The following is a 13,416-nucleotide window of genomic DNA, read 5'->3' as shown; positions in this document are numbered from 1 at the left end:
GCAAGCATTTACACTACGCGGAAATGGCGCTGGAGATCAACTAGGTAGGGAGAGCCCTTTTTGTGTTCATAAACGGAGCATGACAGTGAAGTGGAGGAGTCGGAAAAGTCATAAAGGGAAGAAAGAACACGGGTGGCTCTGATAGAAGCCGTCGGTCCAACGTCTGCAGACAGACGAGACAGGTAACGTCCAGCAGCTAGCGGTAACTTCAGCTAGCTAGCCGCACATTGCATTACATTAGCATCAGCGTTGCCAGATTTTGTGAGAGAAATAAGCAACCGGGTCTAGGAAAACAAGCCCGAAAGAAGCAACTTAAGCCACATGAGCACTTTTAAACCCACATGCCATCAAGCTCGGCGTTGTGAGCTTAGAGATCTGCTGTTTCCCAAAACTCTTACTATGAAATGTGGAATATTTGGAATATATTTTAAACATTCTAACGACACAAATGCTCCCCAGGGCACAAAACACGTTCATGAAAATATATTATTGAGAACCAACGGTTAAAATGATAATAAAAACATTTGGAAACAAAGCTCAAATAAGCAAGAACACTTTAGAAACGAGCCCAACAAAAACCGCAACCACCAATATTTACATGCAACTTTACAGAAAAAGAAGCCCAAAGTCGCTTATAACAAGCAGACATGGCAACACTGCACATTAGCATGAAGTTCAACTAACGCCAACCAATGCTACGAATGTTCCCTAACAGCAGCTTATTCTCGTGTCAAGTGTTGTCCGACAACAGCAGACAGACGGTAACAACAGTAATGTCACACACAAACTACAGCGTCAATGTTACACTTGCTAACATCAACATCAACTTGGAAACTTAGCAGTTGCTGGCTGGCTGCTAACGGTTAGCCCGGTTGTTTGGTTAGCTTAGCATCAATTGCTAACACACAACAGTTCTATGTGAATTCCTGTGGTTCCCATGATTCATCTGTAAGATGTCCAGCCATAAGTGGACTGTAGTGTTAAGTCTTCTCGCTGAACTGTCGGTTATCGTACTATATAACCAAGTCGATGAAAAAGCGGTGGTTCTTCACATGTATCGGTGTCACGGTAATCCCACATGACCTTTACTGTACAAGACAGTTTGTTTGGATTGTTACTCCAACCAACGGACATAAATGTTGTGTATTGGCAGAGACTAATACAACATTTCAAGGTCTCCCCTTAACAATGACAGTATACATATGGAACCAAATGGACCCGTTAGGGTCCATTTGGTTCCATTTGTATACTGTTCGAGTTACAGACTTGTAAAGGGTCAATTTAGAATCCCCTAAAGGAACCCAGAGAGTCCCTAGAATCCACTTTGAGGACCACTAACTGTGATACAAACCACACACGTCACTGACAGACTGCATGTCGTTGTATCGTAATGTTGGCAGCTCACTCCAACTACCTAGGATGACTTCTGATCATATGTGACGTGGTGGAAAAGAGCACTGGATTAGTACAACCTGCAGTGACATGTAAACACTCAAATCAACTAATTGGAATAGCAAAGAAGTTGTAAATGGAGCTGTACATTTAAAGCATGTTTTACAGTAATTGCATCACGTTCAATCAATAATTTATTTGGGCAATTGTCTACAACGGTGAGATTTAACAAACGATTGTCACATTCTGTCTGTTATCATCATATGGCCTCATAACACACACCCCACCATATGGCCTCTTAACACACACCTCACCAAGTGTCTATGATGTCATGAGCTAACTTACTATCTTGAATGTATAGCTGATATGTTTGTGTGGAAGACTACTGAGTTAGACGAGATATACAGTATGTAGAATCGTATACGAGAGGCATTGTTTTTTTGTGGGTTTGTTGTAATAGTCAATAATTGTATTTCTGTTTACGTGACTACGTCAGTGAAGGATTGTATTATTATGATCGTGCATCGCATCCATTGACTGACAGTGTATGTCAACATGTGCAAGTCATGACACGTGCCTGAGCGCGCGGCATTTCTACTTGAATCCTTGGTGTACTTTCGCAGTGTGGTGGTAGGGGGCAGTGCTTGAGGTTTAGTTGATGCCAGGCCAAACTAGGCAGCCAGACTGCATTAAGTCAAACTAAACAGCCCCTTAGCTTAACATAAGCCACCCCAATCGTATCTTCATATCTGTGGAAGATGAACAGTCAATTAGATCTTATAGGCCTATATGTTTTTATTGTTATCATCATGATATATCAATCTAGTATTGAGTATACCCTGTAAGCTAGAGGCCACTCTAGTCTCTTATGTAGTTCAATGTTGGGTCATTGGAGAGTAAACAGTAACATAAGAGGTTTAACCATTTAACCAACCCAGCGAAAGCTGGCCCACATACTGCAGACAGATATGTTAGCAGCTGTTACAAGTGGGAACTGAGTTCAAACTGCTGACAACTGGGCTGCAACAGAGCTGAAAGGCAGCTATTGTCTGGCAGTCGGACCCAGGAAAGCCCAGCAGATAAAGCCTGCAAAGAACTTCTAGATTTGGATAGAAGAGGTGGCATGTTGGGTTGTTTTCATATACCGGTTTCCCTCAGAGACTGGGATGGGACATAAAAGCCATGGGCATGTATGAAATTGTTTCGATTTTGTTTTAATTCAGACCGTTTAATTCAGAACATTTACGAAAATGTCACTACTTGAAAGGCAAACTTGTTGTACTGCAGACTGGTTGCTAATGAAATATTGGTTTTAAAATCTCCCAAGAAAAAATCCCTGGCACAACATTTTCCGATGGGTGTCCACGGCCAAATTTATATCAATTTAGGGGTCATTGGCATGAAAAAGGTTGAAAAACACTGCAATAGCCTACTTGCAGTGCAACAGGTCACCGCTTACCTAAATGGCTGTTGGTTTTTCAAAAGGAATAATTCTGTCTCTAAAAAATGAAGGCAGTCAAATATATTCTAAGTCAATGTAAATGTCATGACAAGAGGATTTCTTGGATGACAATGTTAAAATTAGTGGTTTTCTTCCCAGGACAAATTAGTGGTTTTCTTCCCAGGTCAGCCCGTTAGAAGCAGCAGTAAGAAGAATGTGGGGTTCCCTCTCCTTCATTTATGGTTATTATGTCAACATGTGCTTTTTTATGGCAAAAGAAGGAGTACAGGTTTGTGTGACTATTGGAGCACAGCTTGGCCTTCTACATAGTAATATCCTGAGTGTTCATTTAACTCTGAGAGTGTATAATTGTAACCAAATGCACCCATAACTGTTCATTTGGTTACATTTCTACACTGTTACAAATTGTTAAATTAACACTGATGACTATGCTGTGTAGCACTCTCTAGATTGCACCCATTACTAGTCTGTCTACGATAATGTGTAATAAAAAACAGACTAATTGGAATGAGTACTGTAATGCATTTGGTACAGAAGCAGTGTTGGTCAGGGTCCAGTCCTCTAGGGTGTCTGTCCAGGGCCAGGCGGGGTCAATCCTGTTGAACCTGGCATAGAAGGTGTATAGCTACTCTGCAAAGGATGCAGGATCTGGGCTGGTTTCTGAACTCTGCCCATCATGGTGTTAAGATCCTGCCACGCCTCCCTCACATGTCCCGTGGTAAACTATCCTGCGGGAATCCTCTGTTGTACTCTGTGTACACCCATGACTGTGTGGCCAGATATCACTCCAACATCATAATGTTTGCTGATGACACGACACTGTGGTGGTGGGCCCAATTACAAACGACAAGAGGGCTTACCTGGAGGAGGTGGCAGATCTGTCGCAGTTGTGTCAGGACAACAGCCTGACACCAAGGAGATGACCGTGGACTAATGTACGCAAGGGCAGAGGGCCTCTTACACGCAACACTCGTGATCAAAGAATCCTGACGGGGGCTATAACTGTCTGGTACATTAATACAGTAGCTCCTCCCAGAATCTGCAAGCCATGCAGAAAATCGTGGGGTAGGCCGAACCGAACGCACCACAAGGACTTCCCTCAATGCAGACAGGCAAGCGTGTCTCAAGGACACCATGGAGTGACTCCCTAGGAGATGGGAGTTTCTTCCCCTGAGGCTGTCGGAGCCCTGAACCAGGACAAAACAATACCTTTGCTGCTCACAACATAACATACTGTCATTTTTTGTATTTTTAGAACATAACCTTCTGCACATATTGTACTTAACACATACTTTTTGCTGAAGTCTATATCCGGTTGCTAAATTATTCTCCCCATATTTGTACACTTCCCTGTTGCTGCTAAAAAGGTCCCTTGCTTTTCTTCTTAACTTCTAGTATTCTTTTATTTTTTCCTTATTTTTAGTTTATTTCAGTATTATTATTATTATTGTTAGCACCGTCGGTCTGCGGAGCATGCCACACCGATATTTTGCTGCCTGTACGAACGACTGACAAATAAACCTTCTTGAATCGGACCGTGGCTTCTGTTCTGTTGATAATTATCACTGTCTGTGATAAATGTTGTTGTGTGTATAAATCCAGGGATGTTTATCACCGTCTGATGCGTGACACTTAATGCGTGAATGCAGTGATGTTTATAACTGTCAGTGACACATGTCTTCTGTATGCAGTGAGAAGATGCGTGACCTTACCGCCCAGGTCACCAGCAGTCTGCTGCCTTTCCCACAAGTGACCATTGATGCTCTGGGAGAGGATGAAATCACTCTTGACGCTGTGCTGCAGGGACGCTTCAGTGTTGGTAAGCTAACGTCGCTTCATCCGTTTTATGACTAACAACTTATTTACCATATGATGATGATCTCTGGTTCAAGTGACACCAATGACATAATTCCTTGTTAACTTGTCTTGTCCCTTAAATCCACACTGGTTTTAAATTGGCATTTCCAGTTTTAGCATGGTTGTTTCAGGTTACATGATTCATGTCTAAACAATGATCACAAAAGTTGGTGGGTGGGTGTACATGCATGCATGCAAACACGTCTTCGGTGTCTCTGTGTTTGCAGGTCGCAGCGGGATGGCCTGGCTGGCCTGTGGCCCTCAGCTGGAGGTGGTTCATGCTGTGACTGGGGAGCGTCTGTCTGCTTACTGCTTCAGTGGTGGAGGTGAACACCCGCCTCGTGTCCTGGCAGCCAGGGATTTCAGCTGGCAAAAGAGGTCGGTAATGCTTTTTGGCATACGTAATTGTTTCACTAAGTTTTGATATATTTTACATGTTTACAGCATGGGCAGGCCAAGCTGTCTAGAGCAAGGTTTACCTGCATGTTTGACCCCTCAAAAGTAGACCATGCTGCCATGTGCATGACGTCACAAACAGAAGCACCTCTGAGTGTCGATGTTTCAAGTCAAACTGTATCTATATAAAGCACATTTTAAACAATTGTAATTAAAATCAAAATTTGCTCCAGAAGCTTCAATGTACCAAAAAAGCCCTTGTGATAATAGCAGATTGTGTTGCTCCTGAAAGATATTCCATAGATATGTATCCCTCTCCAGGTTTGGTCTGCTGGTGGGTTTGGTGGAAGCAGAGAGCAGCATCTTGTGTCTGTATGACTTGGGTCTGTCTCGTGTGGTCAAAGCTGTGGCGATACCAGGCAGGGTAATTGGATGGAGCTCTTTCTGATACCTCTGTTTTGTATACTATTCATAATTATCCAAAATATACTTTTTAATCATATCTTTGGACATATTAATTTTACACACCTATACGTTTTAGGCCCCGAGCTAAGAATAGTTGAATGAAGCCAGTCCATCATTTTGTCAATTGTCTTAATGTGCCATGTTGTTGTTCAGATTGAAGCCATTGAGCCATTGGTGAGTTATGGTGGAGCCAACGTATCCACCCAGCACCTCCACCAGAGCCTACGCTGGTTCTTTGGCATAGCTGCCGTGGTAACGGATCTAGGCCATGTTCTGCTGGTCGACCTCTGTCTCGACGACCTGTCGTGCAGTCAGAGTGAACTTGAGGCTTCAGGTGAGGAGTTTGTGTGTGTGTGGGACACAGTGTGCTATTTTCCTAAAACCCCAGTGTGCGCCACTATGCCACCACAGTCCATGTCTCTGTAAACATCATGCTGCATTCAAAACAAAGTCGGATGTGGAAAGTTCCTACTTGATATTTCCGACTTTATAGCCATTACCTTCCACTGGAGCTCAAAAAGATTTGCTAATAATAAATATGCAATCAATGATGAGCTGGGCAGAGATATGCAATAGCCATGAAGAGTACATGTGCATACCATACAAGTGGCATACTTAATCTACATGATACAGTACATGAATTGGGTAAAGTTGATCCTCCTCAGATAGTGGAACAGAGCCTCTGTTATTCCTCTAGTCAGAATAAGTAAATTATGAAGTTACGCTCCACCAGTGGTAAGGATACTAGTGCGCCCAGTGTTGCTGAGTATGACCACGTCTCTCTATTCTCTTTAACAGACCTGGAGGTGGTGCCAAAGTCACCAGCAGAGATCCCCAGGTTGAGGGAAGTGAGCAGCAGGCAGGGAAAACACCTGTGTCTCCAGCTAAATGGCCCTACTGGTACAGCAGCTTCCTCTTTGCAGTACATCCCTAGGACCAACCAGCTGGCTGTGGGCTTCTCTGATGGACACCTGCAGCTTTGGAACATGAAGACCCTCAAGAGAGAGTGAGTCTCTACATTTCTATGTGTTCTTCTTTTAATACAGTATATTTTGTCTGGGGGATCTAATGGCCCGCTGGCCCAGAAACACAATATAAACGGATAAATAACAGATGTGCTATTTATGTTAGCCCCGGAATAGGGATGCTAGGGTTCAAGTGTTTAATGACTTACTTGCCCACACATTAACAATTTTATCAGTTTAGTGAATTACCATTGACATGAGCAGATGTCAAATCTGAAACAAACCTGATAGTTCTCTCATTTTGAGTACTACTGTAATTTGTGTAAAGGAAAAATAGAAAGCATTTGTACTGGGGCCAATCACATGTGTTGTGACCTTGTGTGTCTGTGTGTTCAGGTATCACGCCCAGCTAGAGGGAGGCAGGGTGCCAGTCCATGCCTTCACCTTCCAGGAACCAGAGAACGATCCCAGGAACTGTTGCTACCTCTGGGCTGTCCAGTCTGCTCAGGACATGTGAGTCATTAACAAGTAGGGATGTCACGGTGTGGGGAATGTCCCAACAATTAATAAATGCATGTCAACACTGGTAACACCGCATAGCCCACTTTAATTGCTTTCATTAATTGTGAGCCGGGCGTCCTGCATTAATATTGTCAACCAGTTGGTGTCCTACTCGACATGCCTGGTAATGATCCAGAAATAGAAACCAAACCTTTCGAAACTGACGAGGCTTTAGGCGCACCGTCAAAAAATAAAGTACTCGTACTCATGGAATTATAAGCTTGTCGTGTCGTACTGAGTTCAATGCAGCTTTCAACTAAACTTTAGAAGCCCCCCGCAACCCCCGGTAAGTGAAATCTGCAGCTCGCAGCCCAGGTGCAGAGACAGAGGCATAACAGTCACCTCTCTTCATAATAATAATAATAATTGTACCACCTGTTATCTGACTAAAGTAATGAAATAAAGTGATTTTATAGTCTATTAAAAATAATTCTAAAACTGTGCAAGTAACGTACTTGTGTGTGTGCCTGCACACCGTGTAACACCGGTAACACTGCATACTAGTGATGCGCGGGTCGGTTTTTTCATGACCCGCCCCGCCCCGCGACGGAACCCAACCCGCCTCAACCCGCCCCGTGAACCCATATATAAATCTACGGCTCAACCCGCCCGCGACCCGCGTTTTTTTTTTTATTCTGTAAAATCATGGTTAGAAAATAATCCCCAAGTGTATTCAAACTGTTTTATTGTTAGTATTCTTATTCTTATTAGGAATAAAGACAAAACAAGTTCTGTTTTAATCAACACTGTTGCGTATGACCAATGGTCGAATAGATGTATAATGACTATGCCTTTTGGTAAATCCGCATTATTGAGACTGAGTTTCCTTAAAGCTTTTTTTCTTTCCTTCCAGGGAGGGAGATGTATTGAGTCTTCACTTACTGCAGTTAGCCTTCAGTGAACGCAAGTGTCTGTCTTCCGGAAGGATCCTCTATGAGGTCAGTAGCACTCCTTTATCTATAGGGACCTGGTTTTATTTACATTTGTTATTGAAAGTAAGAGGATAAAGCCCAATAAACCCAGTAAAGACACTATGTCCAACAGATTGTATATGTTCCAAATAGATTTCGTGGACAACTCTGACACATCTGGCTGTTGTCTTCCTGTATTTTCTTCTCCCGCTGTCCATCTCTCCTCCAGGGTCTGGAGTATTGTGATGAGCGGTTCAGTCAGGATCTGAGTGGAACCTCATTCCCTCTCAGAGTCCAGACATCAAACAGCCGCCTGCTGAGCTGTCAGACCATTGAGAAGTTCAGACCTCATCCCGACCGAGATGACAGCATGAACGAAGGTTAGCCTGTGTGAGATAATGTGATGATCTATCATATAGTAAAGCAATATCCCACTGTTTGGTGTTCGTTTTAAAATGGGCCACAATTTTGGCCCTTTTAAATTGGTTATACTGTGCTTTAAACCGTTGCCAATAAAGTATTTAATCTACCTACTGTATCTATAGTTATAGGCATTTCATCAGCAAAAATATAGCTAAGCAAAATAAAAACAGTCGGCATCAATTCCATTTTCCATTCTCTTGAAATCTCTTGGCCGTCTAACCTTTTTGTAAATTGTATAAAAAATAAAATGTTTCTGTCTTTGTGTGTCCAGCGGCGTCGCCAGACACCAGTGTGTCTATGTTCACCTGGCAGTGTAAGCCCTACGGTCAGGGGAACCCCTCCACCTACATCGGGGTGTTTGACATCAACCGATGGTACCACGCACAGATGCCTGACTCTCTGAGGTACCCGGAACCACCATAAGAAACAGCAGCTGGAACCTTCTGACTTCCTGTCTGATCAAATAGCATTATAATCTATCTAATCTGTGTGTGTTGGTATTGTGTGACAGGTCGGGGGAGTCTCTGCGCAGCTGTCCCTACCTGGCTGTATGGTCTCTGGACCCAGCAGTAGAGATGGTGTCATCTCGCCCCCTGCTGGACGTACTGGTTCATGACCGCAGCCTCAGCAGGGGTCTGCCGTTCACATGTCCACCTCCTGAACAGTTCTTCAACCCCACTACTTACAACTTTGGTAAGGACAGGTGTGTGTGTGTGTGTGTGTGTGTGTGTGTGTCTGAATACAGAAATTCAAATGATGAGAATGCTTTTGTAATATGCATACATGCCATTCTCTGCCAGTAGATCACTTTGAATTTCTGTCATTCTCATGCATATACTGTGCGTTATATTTCTCACACACAAACGGTTAAAATGGTAGGGTTTCTTTGTTTAATGCAAATGTCCTGGTATGTTTTCCTGTTAATCCTGGTATGAATTTCTTGTGTATTCCAGATGCTACCTGTCTGTTCAACTCTGGAATAGTTCACTTAACCTGTTCTGGTTACCAGAAGGAAGTAAGTCTCTTGAATCTAAATTAATTGTGTTGTAGTGTAATGCAATTGGTGCCCCACATGAAATGCAGTAGTGCTATAGTTTGGCTTGTGCGGTATACATTTTTTCATACCTTCCTGACTTTTTACCAGGGTATGTTGTGTATTTGTGTAAAAAAAAAAAAAAAAATTGTAAATATAACTACAATTTGGACACTTTTTGCCGTCGCGAATAATGCCACATCAGTGTGCTGAACGGCGATAATGTGGTGTGGTGGTCGCGGCACACTGAAAATACCAATACAAAATTTGCAAAAGTATTTATCCCCAGCACTTGCAGTCATCATATTCCTCAGCTCATCTCAAACTGCCTTCCGATGGTGCATGCTGTGCACAATACCAATACATCGTTTAATACAGAATCTCCATATCATCAGGTTTTTTTAAAGAGTGAAGAAGATCATATCATCAGGATTTCTAAATTCCCTGTTGGTATACCATTATGCCCAAGCCTAGTAGTTTTAGTAATCACTCGTGTCTGTCCACAGATCGTATTTTGTTGTGGGCGCTTTCTGACCTGTCAGCTGAGTTCTAGTTAAATTCATTCATTCATTCAAGTGTTAAAGTAGCCAAGGTACAAGGTGCCATGTTGTATAACCCATTTAGACCTGAGGCCAATTCTAAAAACGCCTTCTAAATCCTAACCTAAGTTTTCTGGGTGAGTGATGTTTGATGTTGATTTTCTTTCATTATCATTATAATGTGTTTCTGTTGTATTTCAGACCCTAAGTTTTTTAAAGAAAGCCGCTCCGTGTTCGAGTGACGTCATCTCCAGTAGTTACTCTCTCTGCCTCAGGTCTGGGCTGCTTGGATCACACCTGGCTGACACACAGCCATCCTCTCAGGTACACACACACACAGCTTCTCACAGGTGTACACACTATTGCAGATTTGGGTCAATGAAATATAATTCTTGATTAATATTGGATAAACCGCGGGTGAAATAATGCCGGAAATAAATAAATTACATCTATCTATAGGCCTATAAAAGCTTTTAAAAAGCATGAAATCTTGGCGTGCGTCCGTTTGTAGTATTTTAATATTACGTAATTTTCCATCAGGCACAAATTGCCCGCCTACTACACGTGTTTTGCCGGCAAGGGGTCCTTCCACTTCAAAACGACAACAGTGGACGCAAACTCTGCTATAGTGAGAGAGAAACTTAACAGAGGATTGAAAACATAATAAAACTAGATAAAGTGCTCCTCGGAGCACAGGTCTCCGCCAGGTCAGGTATGTTATTGTGGCCTCCTGGTGGCGCTATGATAGTAAGGCCAATGTGAAAAGGGTACCATTTATTCTTAGGCCTTTCACGGCAATTGGACACTGCATTCAAGATTTGAGGCATTTTGTTCTGAAAATGTGTTTTGCTAAATTAGACCTGCTGGTGGCGCTATAACAGGCCAATGTGAAAAGGGTGGCATTTTTTCCTCGGCCTAGAGGGAATGTGCGTGTGAAATTTCACGGAAATCGCATGCTGCGTTCATGATTTGAGGCATTTCGTTCAGAACGGACCAATCCTGCAAACTTTGGAAGCCAACCTTAGCCAATGAGGATGGAATATGGGAAATCTGACAGATCCGTGTTGATCACATGACTATAGAGATACTGTGTACCAATTTGCATGACGTTTGGATAAAATCTGTAGGAGTAATATCAAAAAATGGGTTTTGCACAAATCGGCCTCCTGGTGGCGCTATAACTGCCCCCCCCGGAAGCGGAAGCGTGTCCGCCATAGAGACGCTTCAGAGCCAGAGGAGGCGTCTACCTTTATATGTCTATGGGGCCAACGGTGCCGGAGATTAGCTGCTGACGGACAGGACACACGATCGGACACACGGACAGGGTGCAAAACATACTCTCTCGCCATGCCTTCCAGCCTGGCGGAGACAAAAAAGAAGGGATGAATAAAAGTTTGACGTGTGAGTGATTTAGTTAAGTTCTTAACCCTGCCGACGTTGAGTCAAGTGCTGGACACGTATTATGAAAAGTTCCGTTGTGAGAAAGTGATGTAAGACGGAGGGCTTGCTGATAACATACCGTACCATACAGTCACTACATTGGTGATAGAGTGACATTGTTTGTACAAGTACGTATCCATTTAGAATCCCATTGCCTGTACAGTTAGAGCGGCCTCTGTAGGTAAGCACTGCACGGAAAAAGGAGAAGGAAAAAAAGACATTTCTGTGATCTCACAACTAAGGAAACTAATGTCAGGGAAATAATAATTATTTGACATGCGGTCGGTGCAGATCTATAAATAGGATAATATAATTAATGCGGTTGGATAATGAATGTGTACGCGTGGATTAGGGTGACGAAAATGCCCATCCGCGCATGTCTCACACACACACATACACACAGCTTCTCTCAGATACTGTATACCCCCATGCGCGCGCGCACACACACGCATTCGTACAACTGATTAACATAACTCATTATAGCCGCACCATACTTGTGTACAACTACACAATATAGTTCTCCAATTATGACTTTGTGTTCCCTGTTAGGAAGAGCAGTTGGATGCCATCTTGTCTACAGCGGTGGAGACCAGCTCTCTTGGACTGATTACTGGTTGTATTAAACAGTGGACGGCAGAAGGTTAGCCAACACACACTTACAAGCTCAGGGGTACACATAGAAACACGCATTTCTAAGCCTGTTTGTGACATAAGGACCATACTGGTGGTCTGGCATATTTAGCCCATTGACCACAAGTGACAGTATACTTGACATAATTGTTTTCCATCTTTCAAAGCAAACTGTGGTTTGTTTGATTTTCAATGTCATTATTATATTCTATTCATTTCAGTGAGGTATAAAACTGCTTCAACCATAGCAGTGCACATACCACACTGACGTGTGTTTGATACGCCGCTGCATAGACGTTGTGTCTGAAACACTTGTGTCACATGACATTGGCATCACTGTCGAATCCTTGTATCTTTATTCTAACCTTTTCAACCAGCCTGGAGTGTACATCCATGCTTGAGCGCGCTGTCACTGCAAGCTGTATTTTTTTTATGCTTGCACTACTGAAACACTATTGGGATTAATGTACTGGTCTAGTAGGTTACATGAGTCATTATTTCATGTCTGACAAGACAACATTCATGTATAGCCACTTTCAGACATAAACATTGGAAAATGTCCGGGGAATCAGGTCGGGACATTGTCCGGTGTTGGCCTTTCACATATGTAGCATGCAACAGGAGACTGTCCGTTCAAGATGCGTTCACACAAATAAAGGTAAATACTCCGTTTGATAAGGTCTGGGTAGTAGACGCACACATTAGCTAGTAGCTACTCCCACTTAAATATAACAGCGTGAGGGAGTTCTGAGTAATCAAATCCAATACTTTTCTTTACTTCCTACGCTACAACCAAACAAGCCGTCCGTCCTACGAACTGGAAAAATAACATTGGTCTTTATGTACAGACAAGTGCACGTGTAGCTCGTTGTCTACAATTACTAAAGAGACTTTCATGTTTTGTTTCGCTTTAATGAGCCATTTCATGGAAGTTCGATCGGTGAATATTTCCTACTCAAACGTAAATAAAAAAGCAGAATGAAACTGGATTTAGTTAACTACTGTATCTCTCTCCAAACACTGCGGGAGGAGGGGAGGCTCCACTCATCGACAATAGAAGTGTAATCAACACGGCCATTCGCTGAATGTAAATTCACTGGACATATCACCGGGTGCATTCAGATATAGAGCAGTTTGAGCCAAATCGGACATTACTGGGACTTAAGTCAAGGACCCTGCCCGCATAAAATCCGTTGCATGTCCGATCCTACTGATCTAGAATGTTGCGTTCATCCGTTTGAACTCTGGAAAAGGTCCATAATACAGTGCATGTCTGAAAGTGGCTTATAACTATCAGATGGCGTGTAACCCCGGTAAAATAATGGGGCACTCTGCAAAAGTT

At 42.9% G+C, this 13,416-nt stretch overlaps 1 protein-coding gene across 5 annotated transcripts in view; it reads left to right on the top strand.

The window, feature by feature from the left end:
* Positions 1 to 13,416, top strand: part of ahctf1 (AT hook containing transcription factor 1) — a 36,259-nt gene continuing 22,843 nt past the window's right edge. For 2 of the 5 annotated variants that reach the window (XM_084066005.1, XM_084066009.1), the window contains exons 1-14: positions 1 to 182; positions 4,546 to 4,673; positions 4,939 to 5,089; positions 5,429 to 5,531; positions 5,726 to 5,906; positions 6,371 to 6,578; positions 6,934 to 7,050; positions 7,952 to 8,036; positions 8,239 to 8,389; positions 8,704 to 8,836; positions 8,944 to 9,125; positions 9,386 to 9,447; positions 10,206 to 10,328; positions 11,994 to 12,084. In XM_084066005.1, the coding sequence (XP_083922131.1) occupies positions 4,553 to 4,673; positions 4,939 to 5,089; positions 5,429 to 5,531; positions 5,726 to 5,906; positions 6,371 to 6,578; positions 6,934 to 7,050; positions 7,952 to 8,036; positions 8,239 to 8,389; positions 8,704 to 8,836; positions 8,944 to 9,125; positions 9,386 to 9,447; positions 10,206 to 10,328; positions 11,994 to 12,084 (1,708 nt within the window). In that variant the 5' untranslated portion in view covers positions 1 to 182; positions 4,546 to 4,552. Of the gene's footprint in view, positions 203 to 4,545; positions 4,674 to 4,938; positions 5,090 to 5,428; positions 5,532 to 5,725; positions 5,907 to 6,370; positions 6,579 to 6,933; positions 7,051 to 7,951; positions 8,037 to 8,238; positions 8,390 to 8,703; positions 8,837 to 8,943; positions 9,126 to 9,385; positions 9,448 to 10,205; positions 10,329 to 11,993; positions 12,085 to 13,416 lie in introns of all 5 variants that reach the window. The other 3 variants (XM_084066007.1, XM_084066006.1, XM_084066008.1) reach the window with 3 other exon arrangements.

This window comes from Gymnoscopelus microlampas (genome assembly GCF_963454915.1).
Source record: "Gymnoscopelus microlampas genome assembly, chromosome: 1".
In the NCBI taxonomy this organism is placed as follows: Eukaryota; Metazoa; Chordata; class Actinopteri; order Myctophiformes; family Myctophidae; genus Gymnoscopelus; species Gymnoscopelus microlampas.
Note: the sequence above shows the minus strand (reverse complement) of the source record. Positions and strands in the feature narration are given on the sequence as shown.